General features: G+C 35.7%; 1 protein-coding gene across 1 annotated transcript in view; it reads right to left on the bottom strand.

The window, feature by feature from the left end:
• Nucleotides 1-207: 207 nt before the first annotated feature.
• LOC145675761 (uncharacterized) overlaps nt 208-25,078 on the bottom strand; it is a 63,355-nt gene continuing 38,484 nt past the window's right edge. The window contains exons 6-13 of the mRNA XM_081746417.1: nt 23,203-23,359; nt 17,714-17,887; nt 15,421-15,496; nt 13,393-13,442; nt 9,071-9,172; nt 5,346-5,471; nt 1,395-1,560; nt 208-378 (exon numbers count right to left, since the gene is read on the bottom strand). Coding sequence (XP_081602543.1) covers nt 260-378; nt 1,395-1,560; nt 5,346-5,471; nt 9,071-9,172; nt 13,393-13,442; nt 15,421-15,496; nt 17,714-17,887; nt 23,203-23,359 — 970 coding nt within the window. The 3' untranslated portion in view covers nt 208-259. The remainder of the gene's footprint in view (nt 379-1,394; nt 1,561-5,345; nt 5,472-9,070; nt 9,173-13,392; nt 13,443-15,420; nt 15,497-17,713; nt 17,888-23,202; nt 23,360-25,078) is intronic.

The following is a 25,078-nucleotide window of genomic DNA, read 5'->3' as shown; positions in this document are numbered from 1 at the left end:
CTTCCGAGGTATAATATGTTAAGATCTTCAGCTCTGAAGGAATGTATTTTCGACACATTTACAATTATTTTCTCTTCTTTTCATTAAAAAAAAAAAAAAAAAAACTGTGATCACTAAGTTATTAACGATAAATGCAGATTGACTTGTATATAAAGTTAGGATGAATATGATGCTATGAATAATTTGTAGCAATAATGACAAACGATATATTGTATTAAACAATATATTCTGAATTTTAATACAAAAGGAATTATATAGTTTATTTGTTCTGCGCCCATTGCTTAAGAACTGCTCGTGCGAGTTTTCCAGTAGGAGAGAGAGGTAGTTGATCCACAAAATGTACTCCACCTCGTAGGTGTTTGTAAGATGGTGTTCTCTCTGAAATCAGAAATATATTGCTTTTAATATGTTTTGTTGGACTAGAACTATTGTATTATATTAGATCACACTTGCCTAACGTCTTTACCTAGCGCCATCTTTTGTAAAAACGCGACTATACTTTTTCATTGATTCTGAAGTTACATAATCACAAAGTGTCATAAAAATTCCATACTATAGGTTAAACTTTTCTCGAACTTTTCAGATTTATAGCGACTAAATTGAAGTTGAAGAAGAAAACGTTTTTAATTTCAGTAGCTGGGTTCTAGTTACTGGTATTTCATGTCCTTCAAGTTTGAAACCACTGCCATAGCCATGCTGTCCCCGTTTTCCCCTTATATATATATATATATATATATATATATATATATATATATATATATATATATATATATATATATATGTATACACGCAGAATGAATCTCTTATGTACAGGATACAATCTCTTATGTACAGGATATGTACAGAATGTATCTCTCAGGATACAACAGAGAAAACAGCCATGAGGGTACATAATATTGGCAGATACAGAATCACGTATATAAAAGAAGGGAGAAATACCAGAAGTTGGATAGGAAAAACATTAGAAAAAGTCCTAATAGTATCATTTGAGAACTCTTTGAGATTTAGAAGCGAAATAATTAAAGATATTTTAATTTATTTTACTTTAAAACAGCACTAATTCTCGTAAAGTATTGTACATGATTGATCCGTTTAATTTATACCCGAGTCAAAATAAGAAATTAGTCTGACTACATTTGATGTGTTTGTCTAATTATGATCGAAAACATTTAATACATTCTAGCCTAAGGATACTGTTTACAACACTCCTCACTTGATTTACATATTACTATCAAATATTATTTAAACAGTACAAGCAAATGACAAATAAAGTAATTTTAAGAATAAATTGGTTGTACCTCATGATCATGTATTAAGTCATTGATTGGTATTTTTAACACATGCGACATGTGATTGAGAAGGGAAAGTAACATAGCTATGGAATGATAAGTTACCTTCAATATATTTCTGGAGCTCTTCTTGTGAAACTTCATGTCCTGGCTTTTTGACAACGTAAGCTCGTGGAAGTGACGTGTATTGCGGATCTGGAACGCCAACTACTCCAGCAGTCATCACTGCAGGATGTGTCTGTAATATGCCTTCCAGTTCACTTGGAGAAATCTGAAAAAAAAAAAAACCGTGAAGACATAAAGTTTGTCTTATTTGCTTCTATGCTAGTTACGGTACTCTTGACAAATATATTTAAGTAGAAAGGTAAAAATCGAATAAAAGTACACTGACACAGAAGGAAAACCTTTGCAGCAGTGGCCTACACAAAGGAGATTACCGCGTTTTAACATTCTTTTACTTTCGGCAAGATATGGGAAAATTTACCATACCAATATTAAAAAATTGCTCACGTTCTGGAACAACATGAACTTGGGTGCTTGCCTCCTCCTCTTTTGATAGCACCTTGTGTACGCTACTGTTACACAGTGTATTAATATTACTGAACAAAACATGCATAAATTTTGTGAACACTGAACTATGCGCTGAGCGAATACATCTCCAGTTAGAAAACCTTTACAAAAGTTGCATTTGGGTAGGCTAATAGGGATGCGTACGAGACAAGATTTGTGGCTGTCTCGTCTGGAAAATGTGCTGTCAAAGTGATGTCTCGACTCGAAAAATGTATATTTCTCTATTGGAATAGCCGTGTCTCGACTCGAATTTTGGCAGGAAAATCCTGTCTCGACTCGCCTCGTACGCATCCCTATAGACCAAAGGCAAGAGCAGGTTATACAAAACTGGCTGTTGGGAAACTGACTGATGGGTTATGGGTGGGTTAACTTGAAATAGAGAAAATAATGTATCAACAGTCGTGTGTTTTACTGGAAGTGAATGATTTTGCTTCTTAAATCATAGAATAAAATTGAAGGAATTTCCTTTCTTTTTTACCCTGTATCCATACATAATGCATTTTGTTGATGTTCTTTCTGGTGTAAAAATTAATATAAGAATAGTACAGAAAAAAAGTATCTTAAAAATTGGATATGGTGTACCTCAAAAGTTTGTCTTAGAACCTTTTTCTCTTCGTATATGTGAACGCGGTTGTACCTCAGGTACTATTTGCAGTGCTGCATTTTTATCACCTTGTCTTGCTATTTTTATTATGCAGGTAGTTACATAAAGAGTTAAGGAAAAAGTTTAATCAAATGTTCCGTGTAAAATGTACGGAGAAGAAAAAAGCGTGGTTAGTATGAAAGAACAATGAATTTCTAGAACCGTTCTAATGTCTATTTACGTAAATTCTTGCTGTGCTGTAATAGATATGGATACATTAATTAGAATCATTAAATAAAAAAACAATTGTTGATGATTATTTACTAGTAATAAATTGGGGCTATTCTGAGATTTCCTTTATAACATGACTGTTTCCATTCCTTTAAAATGTTTCAATGTTAATATATTAATTATTTGTATCAAGTTACTAAATACATTATTTTACTTACTAGAAGTAATATCTCTTATACATAGGAACTCCGTGACCAAGTGCTTACCGTACGCGCCTTTGGCGTGGAAGACCCTGGTTCAATTCCCGGCGGAAGCTCATGTGATTCGGATTCCACGTTAATCAGTAGGTTCCGTCTCATATAGCCTCGCTGCTGAAAGGGACGTGAAATTTAAATTCAGCTCAACTCCCTCTTAGTACACATAATTAATAATTAATGTACTGCTCAAGCCAACTCTCTTGAATGTTTTCCAACTCGCAGATTTTAAGATGTAAAAAGTATCATATTCACTCTTTTAAAGTAAACAAATGAGAATGTAAAATTGCTTTGGATGTGAAGTATATCGCTTAGAGATAAGAGATATATCACTATACCTCGAACTAGGGATGCACACGAGACAAGATTTGTGGCTGTCTCGTCTCGCAAATGTGCTGTAAAAGTGATGTCTCGACTCGAAAAATGTATATTTCTCTATTGGAAGAGCCGTGTTTCGACTCGAATTTTGTCGGGAAAATCCTGTCTCGACTCGTCTCGTGCGCATCCATCCCTACCTCGAACATAAGAGGTGTTACACAAAATTTCTGAAAATTTAGTCTTAAAAATCAGAAATCTTACTACCATACCTTAAATAGTAATTTTGCACCGTCAACTTCAAAGTAGTCACCTCAGGGTTGTGTGTGCAATGATTCTCCTGTTGCTGAAACCACTGTTGAATCCCATGATTTGTACGGTGTTCAAGAAGTTTGCTGGGATACTTTTGGTTGAGTTAAAATGCTGCTCTTTCAATTAAAATGTTATTTTAGTTAGGAAGTAGAAATTGTGAGGGACCAGGTTTATCTAGCAGGGTGGGTAAACGGCAGTAATAAAATTTTTGTACATATTCTTGATGACGATGGTTCAAAAGACAAGGAACAAACTTTGCTGCGATTCGTTATAGGGGTGGGGGCGCGGTGGCTCAGTGGTAGAGCGTTCACCTCCGGTGCTTGGGGTCCCTGGTTCGATCCCAGCTCGCGCCATGTGGACTTTGTGGTGGACAAACACCGTACTCGTGGGTTTTCTCGGGGTTCTCCCATTTCCTCCACCATTTCACTCATCTCTCATCACCACCGTCTTCTTTAGCCTAACCGGCATAATCGTGGGACGTAAAACTTAGATTTCTTTTTTTCGTTACAGGGGCGTCATTTCAGACTTCGCTTGAGGGGGGGGGGCATGGGCACCACCGACATAAGACTTTCACGTTTTGTGACTAGTATATTAGTAGACAATCTATTTAAGTCAGGGGTAAAAGTGCGGGGGATGCGGAGGGACGCCGTACCCTACCTCCAAAAAATATTCACGGCATCCTCTCAGTTCCTAAAAAATACAATGAACAAAGATAGGCAGGGGGATGGTGGAACGTCATACCGCTATCTACCGTCCCCCTTCTTTTCCAGATCCACTTTTACTCCCGATTAAAGTGTATGTATTCCTCAAACTTTTGGGTGGCAATTGCCCCCTCCTTCCTCCTAAATGACGCCTCTGATTCGTTGTTGTTGTTGATTTTGAGTTTAACGTCCCTTTCAGCAACGAGGCTATATGAGACAGGACCTACTGATTAATGTGGAATCCGAACTACATGAGCTCCCGCCGGGAATCGAAACCGGATGTCCCACGCCAAAATTGCTGCAATTCGTATCATGTTTACTTTAGCTGCTAGAATACGCTGACTTGTCCCTCATGACAATCTTTCTTGTGGTTGACTTTTTTTTTTTTAAAAAAAAAAGCATAATGAAAAATTTATAATAGTGAATTAATTATGTAATCTGCTACTAGGTACGAAACGTTTCGAGTAGTAAGGTCGAACAAAATGAAGACTTGTTTGCTAAAATGGGCCCTGAATGGTCAAAATAATCGTCTATTGATTTCCAAACTATGTTTTCCAATTGAAAGAGAAACGACTTTCACGAACTACACATACACTTATGAGAACTGACTACTACAGAGCAGGTTGGTATTACTACTAGAACACCTCATACGTAACAAACATTTCGAGCGTTCGGATTGCATATGACTAAAGCCTGTGACAAACATCTTGGCATTTCAGCTAAACGAATAAAATTCAAGCTCTGACGCGACATTGTCGAGTGCTAAGGGGTGTGGGTATGGCTAAGCAGACGAACTATAGCGCGATCAGGTGGCAGAGGATGGACGTGGACGTGTAGAAAATAAACGTGGCAATACCGTTGGCCTCTCATTTGCTAGCAGCATTTAAAGGGAACTTGGAGCGCCGCCTTCAAATGCCAAGATGTTTGTCACGCCGTTTAGTTGCGTTTGGCCTTGCTGCAGCTAATATGTTCAATCAATATCTTTCTATTCTAACATTTCACATATGGTTTAGTGGTATCAAGAAAATTAATTCAATTACATGTTAAAAATTATTTCTTCTGTGCTTGAATAGGTTAGTAATCTACTTACATGATGTCCATAAAACTTGAAGGTCTCCTTCACTCTGTCTACAACATATAAATGACCATTTGCATCAAAATATCCAATGTCTCCTGTCAGAAGCCACCCGTCAGCATCAAACATCTCCGCTGTTTCCTGAAACAAAATGAAAAGAACAATATTAATGCGTTTCTCAAATATACATGGGTTGGATACAAAGTAGTAGCAACACTGTTCTCACGTCAAAGGTTATATGTCTGAGCACTGCAAGAGTCCCGCAGCTGATAAGGGAATATGAGGCGTTGTGTGGCGAGTGATAACGACTGTATGTTATTCAGTCAATAGAAGCATTTAGTCTGGCAGCCGACTAAGCACTTAGTGCATTAAGTAGAAAGTTCATTAAACTAGTTGCATAAAACATTAATAAATAAAACGAGATATTTAGAATATTTAATGTAAAGTGTAGAAGGCCAATGTCCTTCTCCATCATCTGCATATCAAAATGCAGATGAGGGGCACATTTACATATCAATATGTAAATAGCTTAATTTGTGATCAAATTAATTGCTTATTAATTAGTATGCATAGTGAATATTATTCTGTTATTATGATTAAAGATGTTTAAAACACTGAGCGTAGTACGGAAATATTAATACAATATTGTATTATATTGTATTTATTCATATATGTTATTTCCTTTATAGGCTAATTATATTGTATGTTACGGCTTGCATCTCATTACTGGGTTACTGTATTATATATGTATTACATGGGGATGAAGGATGATTGATATTAATATACTCTACGTTGGATTAATTAATGAAGAAATAGGCATATTCTTTGAGAATCATGCATTGATTTGAGAATCGTGGAAGACGGAGCTAGCGCTGATAGAGAATTTTTTTTCTCGTTCTCTCCCGACTCATCGTCGCCTAGCATACTAGATAGGAGGTCCCTCCCAACTCACTGTTTCAAGAAATCACTAGATGAGGGACAGAATAAGACTTATTATACACAGGAAGGATCCTACTCACTTTCTTAGTGAAACAACACTGATTTGGAAATAGTGGTTACAGACGCTCAACTTCTATTGTATAAAAAGTTGTAAAAATTTTAGCGTCAACATGTGAGTTTTAGGATTTCTATAGGTGTGATTTTGGATAGCAGCAAGCTCAAGCGTCACTTCCATCCCCCCTTCACCCATAGCCGGTACCGTCAGTGAGCGGACCTATTATTTTACCCAAGATGCAACACCAGTTTAAAAAGTTTACATTATTTTGACTCATTTTTCTATGTAAAATATTAATATTAACGTATTACGCTCAAATTGTTCTTGGAAATACCGTACAAAATTCTGTTTTATTTTATCAACGTGTATCCCTTTCGTACAAGACATTTGGCTCTTGTATTTGTCAAAATTAATAATAACCAAAGATGTTTCCTTTTTCTCTCTCCTTACAAACATGGATGCCAATTAGTAGCAGACGTTTTGAAAGGCAGCCGCAGGAAAATGGGCTTGTTTCCAGTACTGACAGAGATGACAGTTTATGTCAGTTATAGCTATGTATTCCATGTGTATTTTACTTTAATTTTGTGTATGATAACCTGTTCTTCTATTATTCATAATACTGTTTATATGTGAAAACAATTATGTGTTTTGAAAACTTCATAGACTTCTGGGGGTAGCAGAAGCTATCAAAAGTGACCACAGTTGGAAGCAATGGCAGCACCTGTCAAAGGAACTGCGGGAAGTATGTGCAGACATAGGCAGGTTTTTGTATGATTTTTGCTAAAGACCACCCAGAAGTTATGCCTGGGGCAACAAACCTTTTGTTGCAAGACCCAAGAAGGAGCGAGTCCTTCTTTCTCGGAAGTTTTGTGAAGTAAATATACTTGTTCGGTAGTGAACAAGGGGAGTTCGTTCATATCGCTGGAAGAGAATACATGTTAAATCGACAGAAGGAAGTCCTCTATACTTCCTTAGTTATCGGTTAGTTATAACCCAGGAGACGTGTGGACAGCGGTCCCCGTGGAGATTCCTGTTGAGAAATACATGACCGACATGTATCGGAAACTCGTGTGTTTTGTGAACTTTGATTCTGCATATCACTTCTATTGTAACCTAATAATTTGTTGAACAATACACATATCAGAAGCAGTGAAAAACTAAGTCGTACCTATTAGCGACAATTGGAAATGGAAAGTTACTTTTAGAAATCATTTATTGTCCTTTTTATTTTTACAACAGAGTGCTACGTGTACTTGTATGAGAAAACTAAGTATACATCTCTTCAAAACACCACCTTTAGTATGGGGAAGCAGTTACACTTCCAGTTTGACAGTGGAAAAGTAAACCTTCAATGTCTCTAGTTGAGATATTTTAATAAGGCCTGTTACGTCACTAACACAGTGCCTTCCTTGGACATTTGAACAAGGTTCCAAGCAATTGGTATTTGCTTGTTTTCACGGACATACAACATGTCCGCATCAAAGATAATTCACCATCCAGCGTATTAAACATTGTGAGGAACATTTCAACCTATGCAATGGAATGGGAATGTGAAAGGACATGGTATCTTCGAGCGAGAACTGTGTGTAAGTGAACTATCAGCTACCAGAACAGTGCAGCGAACCTATTAAGATACTTGATCATTTTATATTTTGTTTGTTTTAAGATTTTTTCTTCGGTAACGTGTTGTTTTCAATACAAAATTGTGGGTGATAGTAATTTCTCCTCTCTGAGACTGTCAGAGACTGTGAACTCACATAATGAGGAGTTAAAGAAATTTGTATATAAATTTTCCTCTCATTTTTTTTTTCTGAGGTCAACCAGACCTCAAATATCAAGTTTCGTCCTCCCCTCTGAAAATTTGTCTTATATAGTGAAAAGAAAGAAGTGTTGTATATCTAATAATCTATGAATAAGTGTATGTGTTTAGTAGTGCACTACAGAAGGAAGTTTGCGTGTCAAAGTGTATTGGAGTGTTGACAAACATCAGCGCTCATCTTGATGTTCAATTATTATCATGAAAATAAACCGCCATCTCTAATCAGAATTTGTCTTCATCTCAATTTGCTGCAGGGTGAGTACCTACTACTAATTAAAATGTTCTGTTTCAGGAGTGTGAGACAAGGAAGCATTTTCCCTTGTTGTGTGTATGTCTGACCAGCTCTCTGAATGGGGCCCAGGGAGTATAATGCCCAGAGAACCATTGCTCACAGTCATGAGTATAGTGAGTTTTAAAACAGACTGCTACCTGTTAATTTAAAGTATAGATTTTTTTTTAACCTTTTGAGATTTTGCATAAACTCACTATAGTAGCGTCTAGACCATGACTGTTGTACAGATACCCTGAGATCTGTTGTTCTTATTAACTGAAATTTTTCATGCTCTACCGAATTTACCTGTGGCAGTGGCGGCTCTAACAGATTACCTTCATCTCCAAGAAGGGAAGTAACTATACGGTTACCTGTAATTTGCATTTTATGTTAATTTTACTTTAGATTTGAATATTCCCAGCCACTCCACATTATTTATTTACTTTTATTTGTGTTGGTGTTCTTTGGTAACCTGAGTTTCGGCTCTGGCTACCTGCACCTCACAAAAGTAAACATTATACATTATACACGATTAATGTAAAACAATGATTGAAATTAACAATAAAGCGTAATAAAGCATAATTTTAAAAAAATAAAGCATAATTACACAAAAAATAAAACATAATGTGGGTTACTATAGATGATTAATTGCTCACCTTTGGTCTTTTCAAGTATCCTTTCATAATACTAGGCGATTTCACCAATATTTCTCCTTTTTGACCGACACCCAGAGCTTTCCTTGTATCTAGGTCTGCTATCTGAAAACAAAGGCATGAAAAGAAGATGCATATATAAAAAAAATAGTTTTGTATTACCTACAGTACATAGTTATCAACTAAAATGTAAGATACAAGTTAAGTCCGAAAAGTAATGTCACACATTTTATTGTGAAACGACTCTATGTTGCAGCGCGCTCTATCCGTCGGGATTAATGATGGTGTAAGTCAACTACCAAACCAATGCTTGCTAAGTTGTTTCCGAGCTCTCGAAGCTGAAAAACGAGCGAATTCGTAAACCTCTGTTTCGTCTCTTGTAGAAGTTGCGATGCAGCGCTCATTAAAACAAAGACACACGATTAAGTTTTGAGAGAAATCCAGCATGTCTTCAGCAGATATTTTTTAAATGGTTCAACAGACCTTCGTGGATGAGTGCTTATTACAAAAGTAAGTCTACAAATGGCACAAGACATTTATGGAAGGCCGTAAAGAAATCGACAACGAAGCCCGCGTTGAACACCCGTAAACCTCGCCAAACGAGGAAAATATGGCTCGTGTGAAAGAACGTTTGCAAACAGACGTCAGATGAGTGTTCTTCTAGTGGATGACATGTTAAATGTTTCGAAAACTATCGTCCACGAAACTGTGACCAAGGATTTGCACATGAGAAAAGTGTGCGCAAACCTTGTCCCAAGACTTTTGACCGCGCTTAAAAATCTCAACGATTAGAAATTTGTCAAAATATTTCAGAAACTTTTAAAAATGATCCTAACTTTTTGGACAATGTTGTCACGGGTGATGAAATGTGGATATTCCAGTACGACTCGGAAAAGAAGAGGCAAACTGCCAAGTGGCAAATCTTGACGTATCCTGTCCCCAAGAAGAACAATTCATGACATGAAAGCAGCTTATGAAATCACTTTAAATGCACTTCATGAACAAGCCTTCCAGGGTGCCTTCGCTGATTGGAAATTTCACTGGGAATCGACACAGGAGAACAATATTTTAAAGAATATTAATGTACAGATATTATTGTTCTTATTATTTTGTAAATAATTTTGTAAATATTTTTTTTTCATACTTGTAAACTTGGTGGCATTACTTTCCGAACAGACCTTGTAGACTGAAAGCCTTATTTATAAATAAAACACGTGACTCTCTTTACACTGAGACGCTTGTTTTGAGCCTGAAGTAATGTTACTCCTATACAGGGCCGTCGAAAGGGGAGGGCAGGAGGGGCCCAGGGCCCCAAAGGGGGCCCGGCGGTCGAGGATAAAGAATTACTAAATGTTGTATATTCTTACTCAGTTTGCTACCAATCAGTGCGCTCTTTGTGTAACAATTTTTGTGTACTGTGGTCTTGCAAAGAAAGGACAGGTGACCAGATCCAAGAACAAGCAGCTGCACTAGTCCAGCGATACCCAAAAGATTTGGGAGATGATCTTTCTGATGAATTGCATAGCCTGAAATTGATATGTTCGGCCAATTTTGGTGAGAAAACTCTTTCACTATGGGATCTCCTAAATAACATCAAAACTTTGAATTTAGAAACTTTATTTCCAAATCTGACAGTGGCCCTTCGTATATTCGCCACAATCCCTGCTACCGCTGCTAGTGCAGAGCGCTCTTTCTCTCTGTTAAATAGAGTAAAAAATGTTTTACGCTCTACAATGTGTCAAGACAGATTATCAAGCTTAGGCTTGTTGGCAGTGGAGACAGAACTTGTCCAGTGTACCAAATTTTATGCTATCATTTATGAAGTCGCCCTGAAAAAGGCCAGAAAGGGAATTTTGTTGTAAGTATACGTAGAAAAGGATACACCGTAACTATAACTGTAACAGTTGTCTAGTAGTAATACATATAATAAATTTCTCCTGCAGACAATTACTATTAATATCACATTATTAATCACACTATAGTTAATTTGAACAATATTTCATTGAAGTAATTAAATTAGGCCTAATGCATCATGTCTCTAGTTAAGGAAGACTAACTGCATAGCTTACTTCTATATAATTATTTATAGCGACAATTTGTGCAAAGATATTCATAGTACATTTAATACCTTCTTCTTTATTTCCTTCACAAATTATTTTGTTTTAAGCATTTGATTGAGCATTGGGGGAGAACTTTTGCTATTGCAAATAGATGTTATTTTTTTCTGTATTTTGATACCATTCTATTAAATATATTATTATTTTATTCATTTTAGTTTTAAAGCCTTCAAAAATCTTAGAACCAACAAGTATAGGGTCTAAACAAAATCATAAATAGTGAATTAATGAAGTTTCTTTTTTTCAGCGAACAGTGAACATAGGTTAGGTTGAGAGTTCTTATTATTCACTTATTTGGAGATATAGCAATACTGTTTAACATGTAAATTAAACGCATTAAAGGTCTAATAAAGAGTTCAAAATAAGCTTTAATGTTCATTTAAGTTTACCTCCGCCCAAAGTGGTAAGTACGTAAAAAGTCATAAGGGAACATGTAAGGGGCCCGGGATTGCTCAGTCCCGGGGCCTGCGACCGCTCTCCCCGGCCCTGCTCCTATATCAGAGATAATTTTGATACAACACGATTTAAGAAATCTAAGAAGAATTTACGAAGATTTGCTCAGTCATTAATATTTCACTTTTATATGGTTGGTGCTATTGAAATGTCCGCATGACTATAAGGAACGGTTCCATATTTCAACTTATGAAGAATCTCCATGTAATTTGAGTGACATGCGAGCTTTATTATCATGCACCATGAGAACACCATATGTGCTGATCTTCCTGGGGTTTGTGGGCAAGGTTCAGGTGCATTTCTTGGAGTTCAGTACTGTACCGATCTGTAGTGATGGTTTCGCCTCGACGAAAAAACAAGAACATGTTGAAGCACCCCACCATAATCCACCATACTATTACAAAACATTCTTCGATTGGACGGGTGGCTTTGGAAACCATCCTGGACGTTGCTCAAGATTCAAAGCTCCATCACTTCTGTTTACGGTTGTCGTAAGATCTCTTTAGAAACATCGGAAGTGACAATCCGATTCAAAAAAGGTTTCCGGTTGTTGAGTACATTAAGAAAATTGCAGACCTCTAAACACTGATTCTTGTTGGCCTTGTGCCATGTAGCCATGTGTCATTTTTTTTTTAATTTGCCGCTTCATTGAAGTAGCCAAATGACAATGCTATAATGTATGCCTAACTCGTCTACAACTCACGGAAACCTTTTCCAGGGTCAGATTCAACCAAGGATCTTATCAATATAGGATCTGCCCTTACAATAAAATCTTCAAGCCATACGTCACAGTCTCGCCACCCCTACTCTGCCCACTCCGCCCAATAGGATCGCAATGTTTTGAGCCAACAAATATGGCGGCAATGAAAGTAGCCAATCAGCCGATGTCGGAAACGAGAGTAGCCAATCAGACGTGTCGATGCTCGGATGTTTTCTGGCTTCATCGATTTAATAGGATGAAGATACATATGGGCAGATCCTCTATTTATAACATCCTTGGATTCAACGGTGTTCCTTGGGAGCTTATCAGGAATATGTTGTTGGAAAATGGTCACGAATCTAATTTTTCCTAATTTTTCAACTATGTATCACCAGCACGATACTTCACAAACCAACGACATAAGGTCTAGTCATTCATCAATTTTAAGGCCAAATACACTGTTGGTAAACTTGTAAAGGAAAATCACTTACGTATGTTCTCGATTGTGCATTTTTACACGTCCCTATTCAACAAACCTCACACTGTCTCCTTATTGGTAATTTCCCAACCAGAAATAACATTGATCATTTCAATTGTACCATCGTAATATAAAATAGCTTAGTACAAATCAATCTCGGAAAAGAAAACAAATTGCATTATGGAACTTTGAAAGTGTCTTTAAAATTTTAAAAGTTTTATAACTTAGCAATCATTTTATACTTTTGTATGGTAAATAATAGCAAATATAAGGAAGGAAGTTCTAATAAACACGAGTCAGCTGTAAGGTTACGATTTTTTAAAATCCGTTTTTGAAATGCTCTAGCTCAGCGACGGAAATAAAGGACGACTCTTCTCGAAATACAGCGAATTGGTGGACATGAAAAGAACACTCAAGGTCAAACGTCAATTTTTCTACCGCACATAAAATATTTTACTCCATTCTCTCCTGATTTTGCAGCAATATAGGAGAGAAAGCTTATTTATACTAATAATGTCAACAGAGGCTTGGTACATTATACAAAATTACTAGTATTGCTACCAGTGTTTATACCTACCTTTATTTGAACTGAAGGAATAAGAATTCCAGAACTAGCTATTTCCTTATCTGTAAGAAAGGAAGAAACTATGCGTAAGTAACTAGTGTCGAATACAATCCAACGTCGATACATCGAGCCGTTACGGAAACGAAATAAATCTTATTAAAAATTCGAAATATCGAAGTATGTCTGAATATTGTTAAATAATGTTATACTGGTACATACTGTATTGTGCTAAAGAAAATGTACTAATAGTTCATGACTTAAGGGGGCAGACTACTAAATATTTTTCAAAAGCTAACAATTTTTCTTTTGCCAGTTTTTCATAAATGAAAAGAGATAATGAAATGTAACTTACCTCAATAATAGATAATGTTATTCTACATCCGAAAATACTAAACGGAAAAAATTTCAGTGATGCCATCCATAGAAATTACAGTGTGACTAGAATTTGGACCTAGGTTAAGGCAACAATTAGAAAAATAAATTCAACGGTAAATGATGACTTATCATGCTAACTGTGTTCCTTGTTAACAACTTTTTAAATAATATTTGTATTCATTTTGTAATAACTTATTTATTTTGTAATAACATATATAACAAATATTATTTAAAAAGTGATTAACAAGGAACAGTTGGTATGATAAGTCATCATTTACCGTTGAGTTTATTTTTCTAGTTGTTGCCTTAACCTAGATTTTTGGGTAATTCAAATTCTGGTCACACTGTAATTTATGTAGATGGCAACACTGAAAATTCTTCCGATTCGTATTTTCGGGTGTAGAATAACATTATCTATTATTGAGGTAAGTTACATTTCATTATCTCTTTTCATTTAAGAAAAACTGGCAAAAGAAAAATTGTTAGCTTTTGAAAAATATTTATTTTAGTCTGCCCCCTTAAGAGGAATTTTATTTGGAAAAATTATTATATAATTTAAAATTCTAATGCGTAATTACAAGAAAGGAAGATTCGAATATACATATGCAACATTATTAGCTGGTAGATTGAATTGTTAACTCATTTATCATCAATTGTTTCATCATAACATGTAAATAAAAAAAAAAAGTCTGGAAGTTGGCCTTATTTCTTTGCAACTGTATGGCCTGCACATTTAACAATAATTTGAAGCCTATGAATTGAAATAAACATTTATGAATTGAAAAAAAAAACTCAGAGCTGAAAGTAATAAGTGAGATTTCCCTTTACTAGGAAGTCTAACGTATTTATATTATTATTATTATTTTAAAGCAAAATATAAACTTAACACAGATACGTGGCAGATCTCAACTCATTCTTCTTTCACCAGATGGTATATCAGAGCAGAAGTTTTCATGCTAACTATACGAACTCGATGTTTGCGGTTCGTTTTGCTTAGAAGCTACCATTTTGTTATTTATAAGTAGGGGGTGGAAGTTTATGAAATGTCATCTTTTTTTCTGGTATCGCGAACACAATGCCCATCAAATACATATAATATTACACTTCGTCCTGAAACAAAAACAAAAAAAAAAAAAAAGTAATTTTAAAGTGCATAGTTTGCCCATTTTCAGCACTCTGGTCATTTTTTTAACGATTTTACGTCATAGTTTTGTCATTATCCCTAAGTTTCACTGATTTTGTTGTTGTTGTCATTTTGGTATGTTTCGATATTTATTATTATTATTATTATTATTATTATTATTATTATTATTATTATTATTATTATTATTATTTTGCTTTTGATTTCGAACACATTCCGAAGACTCTGCACCGAGATAAACACGTTTTCTCGTAAGATGACAATTTACAAGCAAAAGAAAGAGGATCTCAGCTACAGATATTAGTCTTTCTTTTTTATATTATCAAAGTAGATGCGAAATTTGGCAAAATATTGTACACAAAATATCCTAATGATATTATCAAAATTAAATAAACTACACTAATTCTACTCATTTGAATGAAAGTATAATGTTTCAAGTACTTCGAAAGAAGCAGCAACGAGCAATTACTCATTTGAGCTATCAAATTACAATATATAGAAATGATAAACTGTTTAGATCTTACCTTCTAATTGAGGTAAATTTAAGACTGAAGCAGCATAACTACTCGTTAATATGCCTCCTTCTGTTTGTCCATAGGCCTAGAAAGAAGATTTTAAACAATTTCAAATTACAGATGGCAGTGGCGAATCTAGAAGGTAAAAACTAGAGGGGGAAAGGGGCAGACAGGACTCAGACTATCATAAGTATATCATGAATTTACTATAAACTTTCAAAAATATATAACTAACAGCTTAAATTATTTTTGTCAACCAAAATGTTGGGAGGCTAGGGCCCCCAGCCCCGGCCTAGATCCGCCACTGACAGATGGGTTCTCACATTTCGACAATAATCTTATCTGTAAAGCTTAGGTCTTCAATGTCATCATTTTGGTAATATATAGCAACACTGGAAGGTCATGGCATACCTACATTAATGCGAGTAATTATAAAAATAAAATCAACGTTATTTGTCTTATCATCACAGAAGAAATGACTGAACCTTTTGAACATAGTTAGTACCTACCAGAACTAGATTTTTGCCATGTGATCTTCATTAAAATGCATATCCTACGGGAAACAGAAGAAGCTCGAAATTAATACCAAAAGTAGAATATCTAGAATTTAAAATATGAAGCTTGTTTTTATCTCTCGTTTTTAAAGGATTATTTATTAAATAACCGGAAACGTTGTATAAAAATACAAAACTTCGATAAAGTTTCTGATTCTTTGTTATATTTTGGTGGTGTCTCAGTTATTAGATACTGGGAATCAGTGAAACAAGATGCCGACACCCTTGCAGGTTTGTACCAACGTGGAACAGCGGAATGTCGTCACATTTCTGTTAGCTGAAGGGTTGAAACCAATCGAAACGTCATGAACAATATGGCGGGCTGATCCGACACTAATGTTCATCTTTGCTGCAATATCACTCAGCGTAATAGGCAAGGATGTTATAAAATAGAGGATCTGCCCATACGTATCTTCATCATATAAAAGTGGCCCCGCGTAGCTTAGTCGCTAACGCTCTCGCGAGCGGTCCCGGGTTTGATTCCCGGTGGGGTCACTCGGTCGAAAAAGTGTAACCCGCTTTTTCAGGCCAGCCACCCTGAATGAGGTTTTCCTGGGTTTTCCTCATTCACACCAGGCAAATGCCGGGGTGGTACCTAACTTATAGGTCCCAGGCCGCTTCCTTCCTTTCCCAATCCTTTCTTTCTTCCCTTTCCCCGGATAGTGTGCTCGCCGAGGGACGTCATCTCTCAAATCGTGACGGGCTAAATGGCCTTAGATGCCGAATGCCCAGAAATCTAAATCTTAAATCCTTCATCACATGAACTCAATGAAGCCAAAAAAAAAAAAAAAAAAAAAAAAAACAACCGAGCATCGCCTGAGCCGACACATCTGATTGGCTACTTTCTTATCCACCATGATTATTGGCTCGAAACATTACGATCTTAGTGGTAGGTGTGGCGAGGCTGTGACGTATGGCTTTTCGATTTTGTTATATGGGAAGATCCTCTATTTTATAACATCCTTGGTAATAGGCCTGTTTTTCCGTATCTACTCATCAACACTCGCAATGTTCTCCGTGACTGCACAGACAGTGTGTCCTGGGCGCGTAGAATCTTCAACATTTGTTAATCCCGTTTGAACGTACACTTGTGTTTGACTCAAACAACTTTCACCATATTGCACTACCATTCGATTGGTTTCAACCCCTCAGCTAACAGAAATCTAATGACACTCCCGGTGTTCCACGTTGATGCAAACCTTCAAGGGTGCCGCCATCTTGTTTCACTGATTCCTAGCATCCCTCGTTCGAGAGGCAGGCGTGCCAGGCCTACCTGATAATAGTTCTAGGACACCACCAAAAAATAACAAACAAGCACAAACCTTGTCGAAGTTTTGTATTTTTCATACAAATTTTTCCGGTTATTTATTGAATGGACCTTCTTTTCTTTTTAATTTTTTTTTCTGTTACTTACCGAAAACACCCGCTGTGGAATATTTTACCTAGATAGACGAGCGTGAGTTTTTTTTTTTTTTTTTTTTTTAGTTTGATGTGAACAACTACTAATGCTACCAGCATCTCTAACACGGTTATAGAAATGTACGGTTATAGCACATTATGGCAGATGTAACTAACGTAAGTGCATTTTGCAATGTAAAATCAGCATAATTTAGAGAATAATATAAGTGTTACAATGTACTCAGGTTCTAAGCGTATACAAACTAAAATAAGATACAGAAGATGAGCAAATAATAATAATAGCTAACAATAATTATATATTTCTTATCAGATAGAAACGAAACACTTACTACACCAAATTGTTTCACATGTGGATATTTGGCCAAAAGACTTTTCACCGTAGCTGTGTCCACGGTTGCTCCTCCACTGAACATATATTTTACACTGCTCAAATCATATTTCGAGGACAAATCTGTTTTTATTAGGTAGACTATCACGTACGGAAAAGCTCCAAACATTTCTGGCTGTAAAATAAATAAATACATGAAAATCAATGTTACAGAACCTTAGATACACACTAATTTAAAGACGACTTCAGGCAGACTCTTTTCAGTACATTTCGAAGTATAAATTGCACTTTTTTCTTTCTTTTGAGTTAGCACATGTGTACACTCATGTTCAAAATTATTATCGCATGTCTATAAATATGTTGTTGTAGGAACATAATTTGATAACAAATTCGCCCGGTATTTCTTATAATATTAGTACCTGTATAATCGACAAAGACATGTATGTGGCAAATTTAATGTCAAAGCAACAGTAAATAAGAACAATAAAACGAAAATAAAACTTTCTTGTCCATTAAGCAACATTTTGTTTTATTCATTTTAATTTTCGTATTTATAATTCTTTTCCTATGAAATTTACCACAAATATACATTTCCCGATTATACACATAGTATCAGTATTAGAAGTACCCTGCAAATCATTATCAAATTATATTCTTACAAGCAGACAGTTATAGTTATGCGAGAATCATTTTGGACATGAGTGTACATATTTTCATTATAGAGGACACAGCATTTCTTATAAAGTTAATATTTACTTTGTAGACATTATCCATATTGTTAATCTGTGCAATGATGGACGCAACAAATCAAAAGGGGTGAAAAGAAAAGAATTATTCTGAAATTACGAGTTGAGTTGTACCAAAGAAAATGTCCATTTATATCACTTCCTTGCTGATAACAGTTTCTCGATCTGAGCAGAATTAAGGTTGGTGTAAAGGGACAAGTTTTGCCAATAGATGTCACTACAGTCTTCGTATATCTCTCGTGTGTTTTTTACCTTTCACGAAAATTTACAATTTCTCTTACAAATTTCAACCTAGAGACTTCAAATTTTTGGAGAAGGAACTTCATGATATACTATATCGAAGGCAACAATCCGTGTCGATTTCTTATTTTGAATTTTCTTCATTGTTGAAAGAGTTATATTGTTAAAGGTTTGGATATCCCTTTCAACAAACAAGCCATTTCAACAACGAAGAAAATTCTAAATAAAACATCGGCACGGATTGTTCCCTTTAATAGGTTATGAAGTTTCTTCTCTAAAAATTTTAAGTCTCTAGGTTGAAATTTGTAAGAGAAATCGTGAATTTTCGTGAAAGGTAAAAAATACATGAGAGAGATACGAAGACTGTAGTGACATCTATCAGCAAAACTTGTCCCTTTAAGCTAACCTTAATCTGTCGAGTTCTTCTTAAATGTTAATTATTTTTAAAAAGATATAAAAAAAAGGAAGTGGTGTCTTTCCTTTGCAAATTGTGTTACCAGGGCCGGATTTCCCAATAGGCCCGGTTGGCCCGGGCCTATGGGCGCAAGCTCCCAGGGGGCGCACGGCCGAGAGAAAAAATTAAAAAATACCCAAAAATAAAAATAAATAGCCATAACTTAACATATTTTTTGAGTTGATTTAAAAAATCAGGCTAATAAAGAGTTCTGATTTTGAAGTTCATTGCAACAAATAATGGTTGGTAAAGTTAAACTATTTTTCAACATTATGCATCAACTTCGTTACAACATTGATCTCAAACACGGGAGAACTGGCTGTAGGGATGTCGTTGAGCGGCAATCTCGTAATCAAACGGAAAAATGTAATTTTTATAGTAGTACAATTTACTATTTGTACATACAAAATATCTAGTTTTACTTTAAAACACAGTTTTTGTGTCACGTTATCAAAATACTTCATGTAAGCTGTGTTTCTGAGATTAAAACTATTTTATAATGTATTACAGAGTTTTTTTTATTTATTTGCCCAAATGGCTAAATTGAACAAAACCAAAGTTATTCACCAATCTTTTGTTAATATATTAACGGCGTTTTGTTAAGCCCAGAACCAAGTAAATTCCTCAAAAAACTTGCAATGATAAAATTGCATCGTGGAGTGGTATTTAAGCAATTAACATGTAGGCCTGATATATTTTTTAAACAAAAGTTTTTAGGAAAGTAACTTTAACGAGACTAGGGGGCGGAAAAACTTATTGGGCCTAGGGGCGCCAAAATGCTAAATCCGGCCCTGTGTGTTACTCAACAAATGTTGCTAATAATAAATAATTAAATCAAATAATAGGCTTTTTCTTGAAATTAACATAATACGAAGCTGGTACAGTCATCCACATAAATACCTGGACCCCAAGTAATGGAATTATAACAGTAATTGTTCAGGTACTTATGTGGGTAACTGTACATACGATTTGCGGTCTAAACTAATTAACTGTATGGCTTATGGAACCCGGAGGTTCAATGCCGCGTTCAGAAAAGCTCTCCACTGACTTCTATCCTTAGCCAACTGGATCCAGTTTCTACTTTGTATTCCTATCTCTGCGAGATCCATCTTAATATTGTCCTCCCATCTGCGCCTAGGTCTTCCTAATGGTCGTTTTCCGATTGGTCTTCCAGTCAAGACTTTGAAAGCGTTTCTACTTTCTTCCATCCTAGCTACATGACCTGCCTACCTAAGTCTCCTAGACTTGATGACCCTAACAATGTTTAGTAAGCCATATAAATTATGTAGGCCTAGTTCCTCGTTGTGACGTTTCCGCCATTCCCCATTCCCGTTCCTCTTGGGTCCGAAAATTCGTCTCAGGATCTTGTTCTCAAATACTTTCAGTCTATGTTCTTCTTTCAGAATAAGCGACCATGTTTCACAACCAAATAGAACAACAGGCATGATTATCGTTTTGTATATTTTAAGCTTCAAATTCCTCGACAGAATTTGCGACGACAAGAGTTCGAACTGAATGATAACATGAATTCCCTGCTTTTAGTCTACATTTAATTTCTTCGTGAATATGATTTTCGTGTGTTATTACTGATTCTAGATATTTGAAAGTATCCACTTTATCAAAAGTATTATTTATTATTTTAACGCATCTATTATTTGCTGTATTGCGGTCTTTCAGTCCAAAATTATTTTCATTAAATCGACAATGTAAAGACCTTGTGTATTCCTACATCTTTTCTGGTTCTATCATTCATATACAGGGTGGCACAAAAGTAGGTATACACCCCTGCATTGATCAAGTGTAACATTCTTGCTTATAGGTTTATTTGCTTCGGCTGTTCCGAGCTTAAGATATAAGTAAAAACACATTAAAAACAAATAATAAAGAAACTAAGTCTACCTGATGGATAACAATAAGAAATGATATAAAAAGCAGTGAGTTGATCAGTACGGGACTGTATACCTACTTTTGGGCCACCCTGTATTATCGTGGTCTATAGCCAAACTGTCGTGGACTGTGATGGGATGTAATGGTAGAAAATATATGCGTGCTCGTGTAAACGTTTTTCTTTTTTTAAGAATTCCTAAAGTTTCCTATGGTTTGCAGATATCTTGTTCACTTTCCTAAATGTGATTTAGGTAATATTCTAGACCTCATGTTCACCGTCTCCTTTAGCCTAACTTGCACAACCGTGGGACGTAGGCCGTATCCACGGGGGGTTCCTCTAAACTTTGGCTGGTCCCAATGAAAGTTTCACAATAAGCTTGCAAATGAACTATAATATGGTGATGAAGTATAATATGATTGGGTCGGGCCCCCCTAACTTCTACCGCCTCCCCCCTAAATTTTTGGGCTGGCTACGGGCCTGCGTAAAATTCAAAAATTTCATTTTTACTTTTCTCTGAAAAACCTGTATAGAATTGCACATATCAAACGGATTGTATGCAAAAAATATAACAATTAGATTAAACTGATATTGACTGTAAAAAAAAAAAAAAAAAAATAATGTGCGCACTAAACAAAAACTAAAAGAAAGAAAAAGAAACAGTAAATGGTGACGTGTTCCGATCCTATACTAATACAGGGCGGCGCGGAGCTGACTGACACATTTCATACTTGAATATTGCGCAAGTGGAATAAGTTATATTGGTTGGCGGGGTGGGAACCGAAAGAGCATTCTAAAGAAAGAAATAAAAAGAACTTTTCAAATTGGTAGATAGAGCGAGTTGGATCCTATGGTCACAATCCTTGCAAGTGGGCCGGGGTAAAAGACTTGCATTACTCGCAAACAGCCTGACTGACAAAATTTTCCATTTTCTTATCAAATTTTTTCTGGTTTGTCCTGTGTCCAATTTCTATGACAGAAACGATGTAATAAGATTAATTTAGTTGTATTAAAGGAAGTGTCAACCATATTTATTATGTTCATTTGCTTTTTGCTTCTATTTTTTAAAACTTTTTTTCTTAACACAAGTACACCCAGCTATTGTATTTGGTTTATTTCTGTAGAACAAAAAAATGTTTAAGTATTTATATTAGTCAATCACTCAGCGAGAGAATTTCCCTGGTTTTATCGAAAAAAAAAATACCTTTTTCTCCTTTTGTAAAATTTACTTACGAAATTTCCCTAGGGAAAATTTTCCTCAAACTACAAACACTGTTCTCAAGTCCGAATGATCTGCAGGAACGTGTCAGTACAGCTATCAACTCACTTTGTCACATCAGATCAAGGGTAAAAGTGCAGGGGGACGCGGGGGGACGCCGTGCCCCCACCTCCGAAAAATACAGTACGGTGTCCCTTCAGTTACTAAGAAATTACAATGGGGAAAGATAGGCAGGGGGACGGTGTGACGTCATGCCGTTACCTACCGTCCCCCTACCTTTTTAGATCCAGTTTTACCCCTGCATTAGATACGCTTCCAAGGTGTGGATGAAGCTGAATTACCATCTCAGTGTTTCTCGTGTAACAACAAGTGGCGCGCACATCACACGTTCGTAATTCTAATGAACTACAAGAACTTCATGAGCGTATGCAACTAAAGCCTGTGACAAACATCTTGGCATTACAGTTAAACGAATAAAGCGCAAGCTCTGGCGCCACTTTGCCAAGTGGTAAAGGGGTGTGGCTATAGCTAAGTAGAGAAACTACAGCGCGATCAGGTGGCAAGGATAGACGTGGATGTGTACAATATAAACGTGGCAATACCGCTGGCCTCTCATTTGCTAGCAGCATTTAAAGGGAACTTGGAGCGCTGCCTTCAAATGCCAAGATGTTTGTCACGCCGTTTAGTGTGAGTGTTTGAGCAGAACAGTATATAGCCTATTCTTGGTGGTAAAGTTATGCCCTTTCTTAACCAGGGACTGTTTTGGTGCTCTCCTTGTATTGTTGAGTAGCATATTAACTTATTTTATACCTGATCAAGTTAGCAACTCAGAGTTTGGAAAACATACATCTTTTGAATTCCTTAGATTATTCATTTGCACATTTCCTTAGTAATCTAATAGGTAAATACATGTAAGATAAAAATTACCACAAAAATTAGTACTTACCTTGTATTTATCAATATATTCTAATATTTTATTTTCTTGGTAAACAGGGATTGTATAAATTCTTTTGCCCACCATCAAATGACTAAGACTTGTCAGTAATCCTGCTATGTGAAAATTAGTAAAGGTGATCATTGAATTTGTATCAGGATGCAAGAATCTGTAACAATATTCATTGTCATTACTAGTGTTATTATTATACCTCTTATTTCCAGTATTAGTATTATAAAATGTCAACAATACGTTCGAATTTGCATCCAAACTGAAAATTTAACCACCAGTAATAGAACATTGGTCACATAGATTAAATAGTTTTAACTTTATGAGAAGGAATTTATCTATCAATCTTGATTTTATTATAAAATACGCTGTATCTTGAAGATATCTTAATTGATCTATATTTATAACACAAATATGACAATAAAGTGATCTCATACTATTTCCTATTGTATGGCATTTTTTTTTTTTTAAAAAAAGATTGATTAATTATTTTAACTCTTTAACCGAAACATTGTCTCTGAGACCCAGTGGTAAATTTTTAATATAATGTTGACACCCTTGGCTGCTCGTGAAAGTTTATTTGACTCTTATATTTTATACTTTCATGAGCTAAACAAACTTAATCTTTTACGAGCAACCAGGGGTGCCACAATTGTGTTTTAAAATTTACCACTGGGTCTCAAGAGACCCATGTTTCGGTTAAAGTGTTAAAAGAAAATTAAATGAACCTTGATTTTACATTCTGGTAAAATATTGTAAATGGTTATTCAAAAAGCGTGCCGGTTTTGTTACATCAAATTATGGACTTTATTTATTTATTTTTTTTCAAAACACACTAACAAAATTCATAAACGTGCTCATCACACATTCCGATTTCAGGTATAGTGAATGACATCGAGCAAAGAACCTCTACTGCGCTGGCATGCAATAACTCCGTTCGTAAGCCAAGTAAACTTTGTGGTGGACAAACACCGTGTGCGTGAGTTTTCTCGGGGTTCTGCCGTTTTCTCCCTCTGCCTTCATTCCACCATTTACTCATCTCTCATTACCACCGTCTCCTTTAGCCTAGTCGGCATAATCGTGAGACGTAAAACTCAAAGATTTCATTTCATTTTTTTAAAAAACTCTGTTCCTGAAATTCGCTACAACTGCCTGATTAACAGCCACACTGTCACGACCCACCACAATGTTTTGCTCAGAATGACCATTACGATGACGCCCGGAACGTTTAATGTCCACTGTTGAACCCGTTTCAATGAATTTCTTCACAAGTCTGCGAACTGTTCATTTATTTGGTGCCTCATTTCGCCCTAGAACTGCGCGAAGTCGCCTGAGAGTTGCTGCATAACTTTCTCCGTTTTGATAAAAAGTTTTCACAATTAGCACACGTTGCACTATAGTAAACTGCTCCATGGCTAGACACAGACTGAAGAAATGCGAGAAATTCAGACTAAGGCGACAGTCAGAATGTTTGTGGGTAGAGCAAAAAATAAATAAATAAATAAATAAAAAGTCTTCAACTGAGAAACAAAAATTTGCCAGACGATCCAAAACCTCGCGGTTTTTGAATAACCCTATATATTAGGAAATTGGTTGCATCTAATTTAATCTTAATTTAAACATCACCTTCATCTTCGAAATTTAAATATTTTACCCTTTGACAAGGACCTTAACCTCCTTGTTGAGAATTTAGTCAAGAAAAAAAAAAAAAAAAGCAATGGTAAAATTTGCTAGACCGCAACCACATGGTATAAAGTTTTTCTTTGCTTTTCTTTTTATTATAAAATGAAATGTCCTCTTTCAGATTCCGAGTGATGTCATTTTTATGTCATTTGGTAATTTTCAGCATGACGTCTTGAATGACTTCACAGTTTCAACC

The sequence above is a fragment of the Thermobia domestica genome, chromosome 18 (assembly GCF_964235325.1).
Source record: "Thermobia domestica chromosome 18, izTheDome1.hap1.1, whole genome shotgun sequence".
In the NCBI taxonomy this organism is placed as follows: domain Eukaryota; kingdom Metazoa; phylum Arthropoda; class Insecta; order Zygentoma; family Lepismatidae; genus Thermobia; species Thermobia domestica.
The sequence above is the reverse complement of the archived record's forward strand: the minus strand, read 5'-3'. Positions and strand labels throughout refer to the sequence as shown.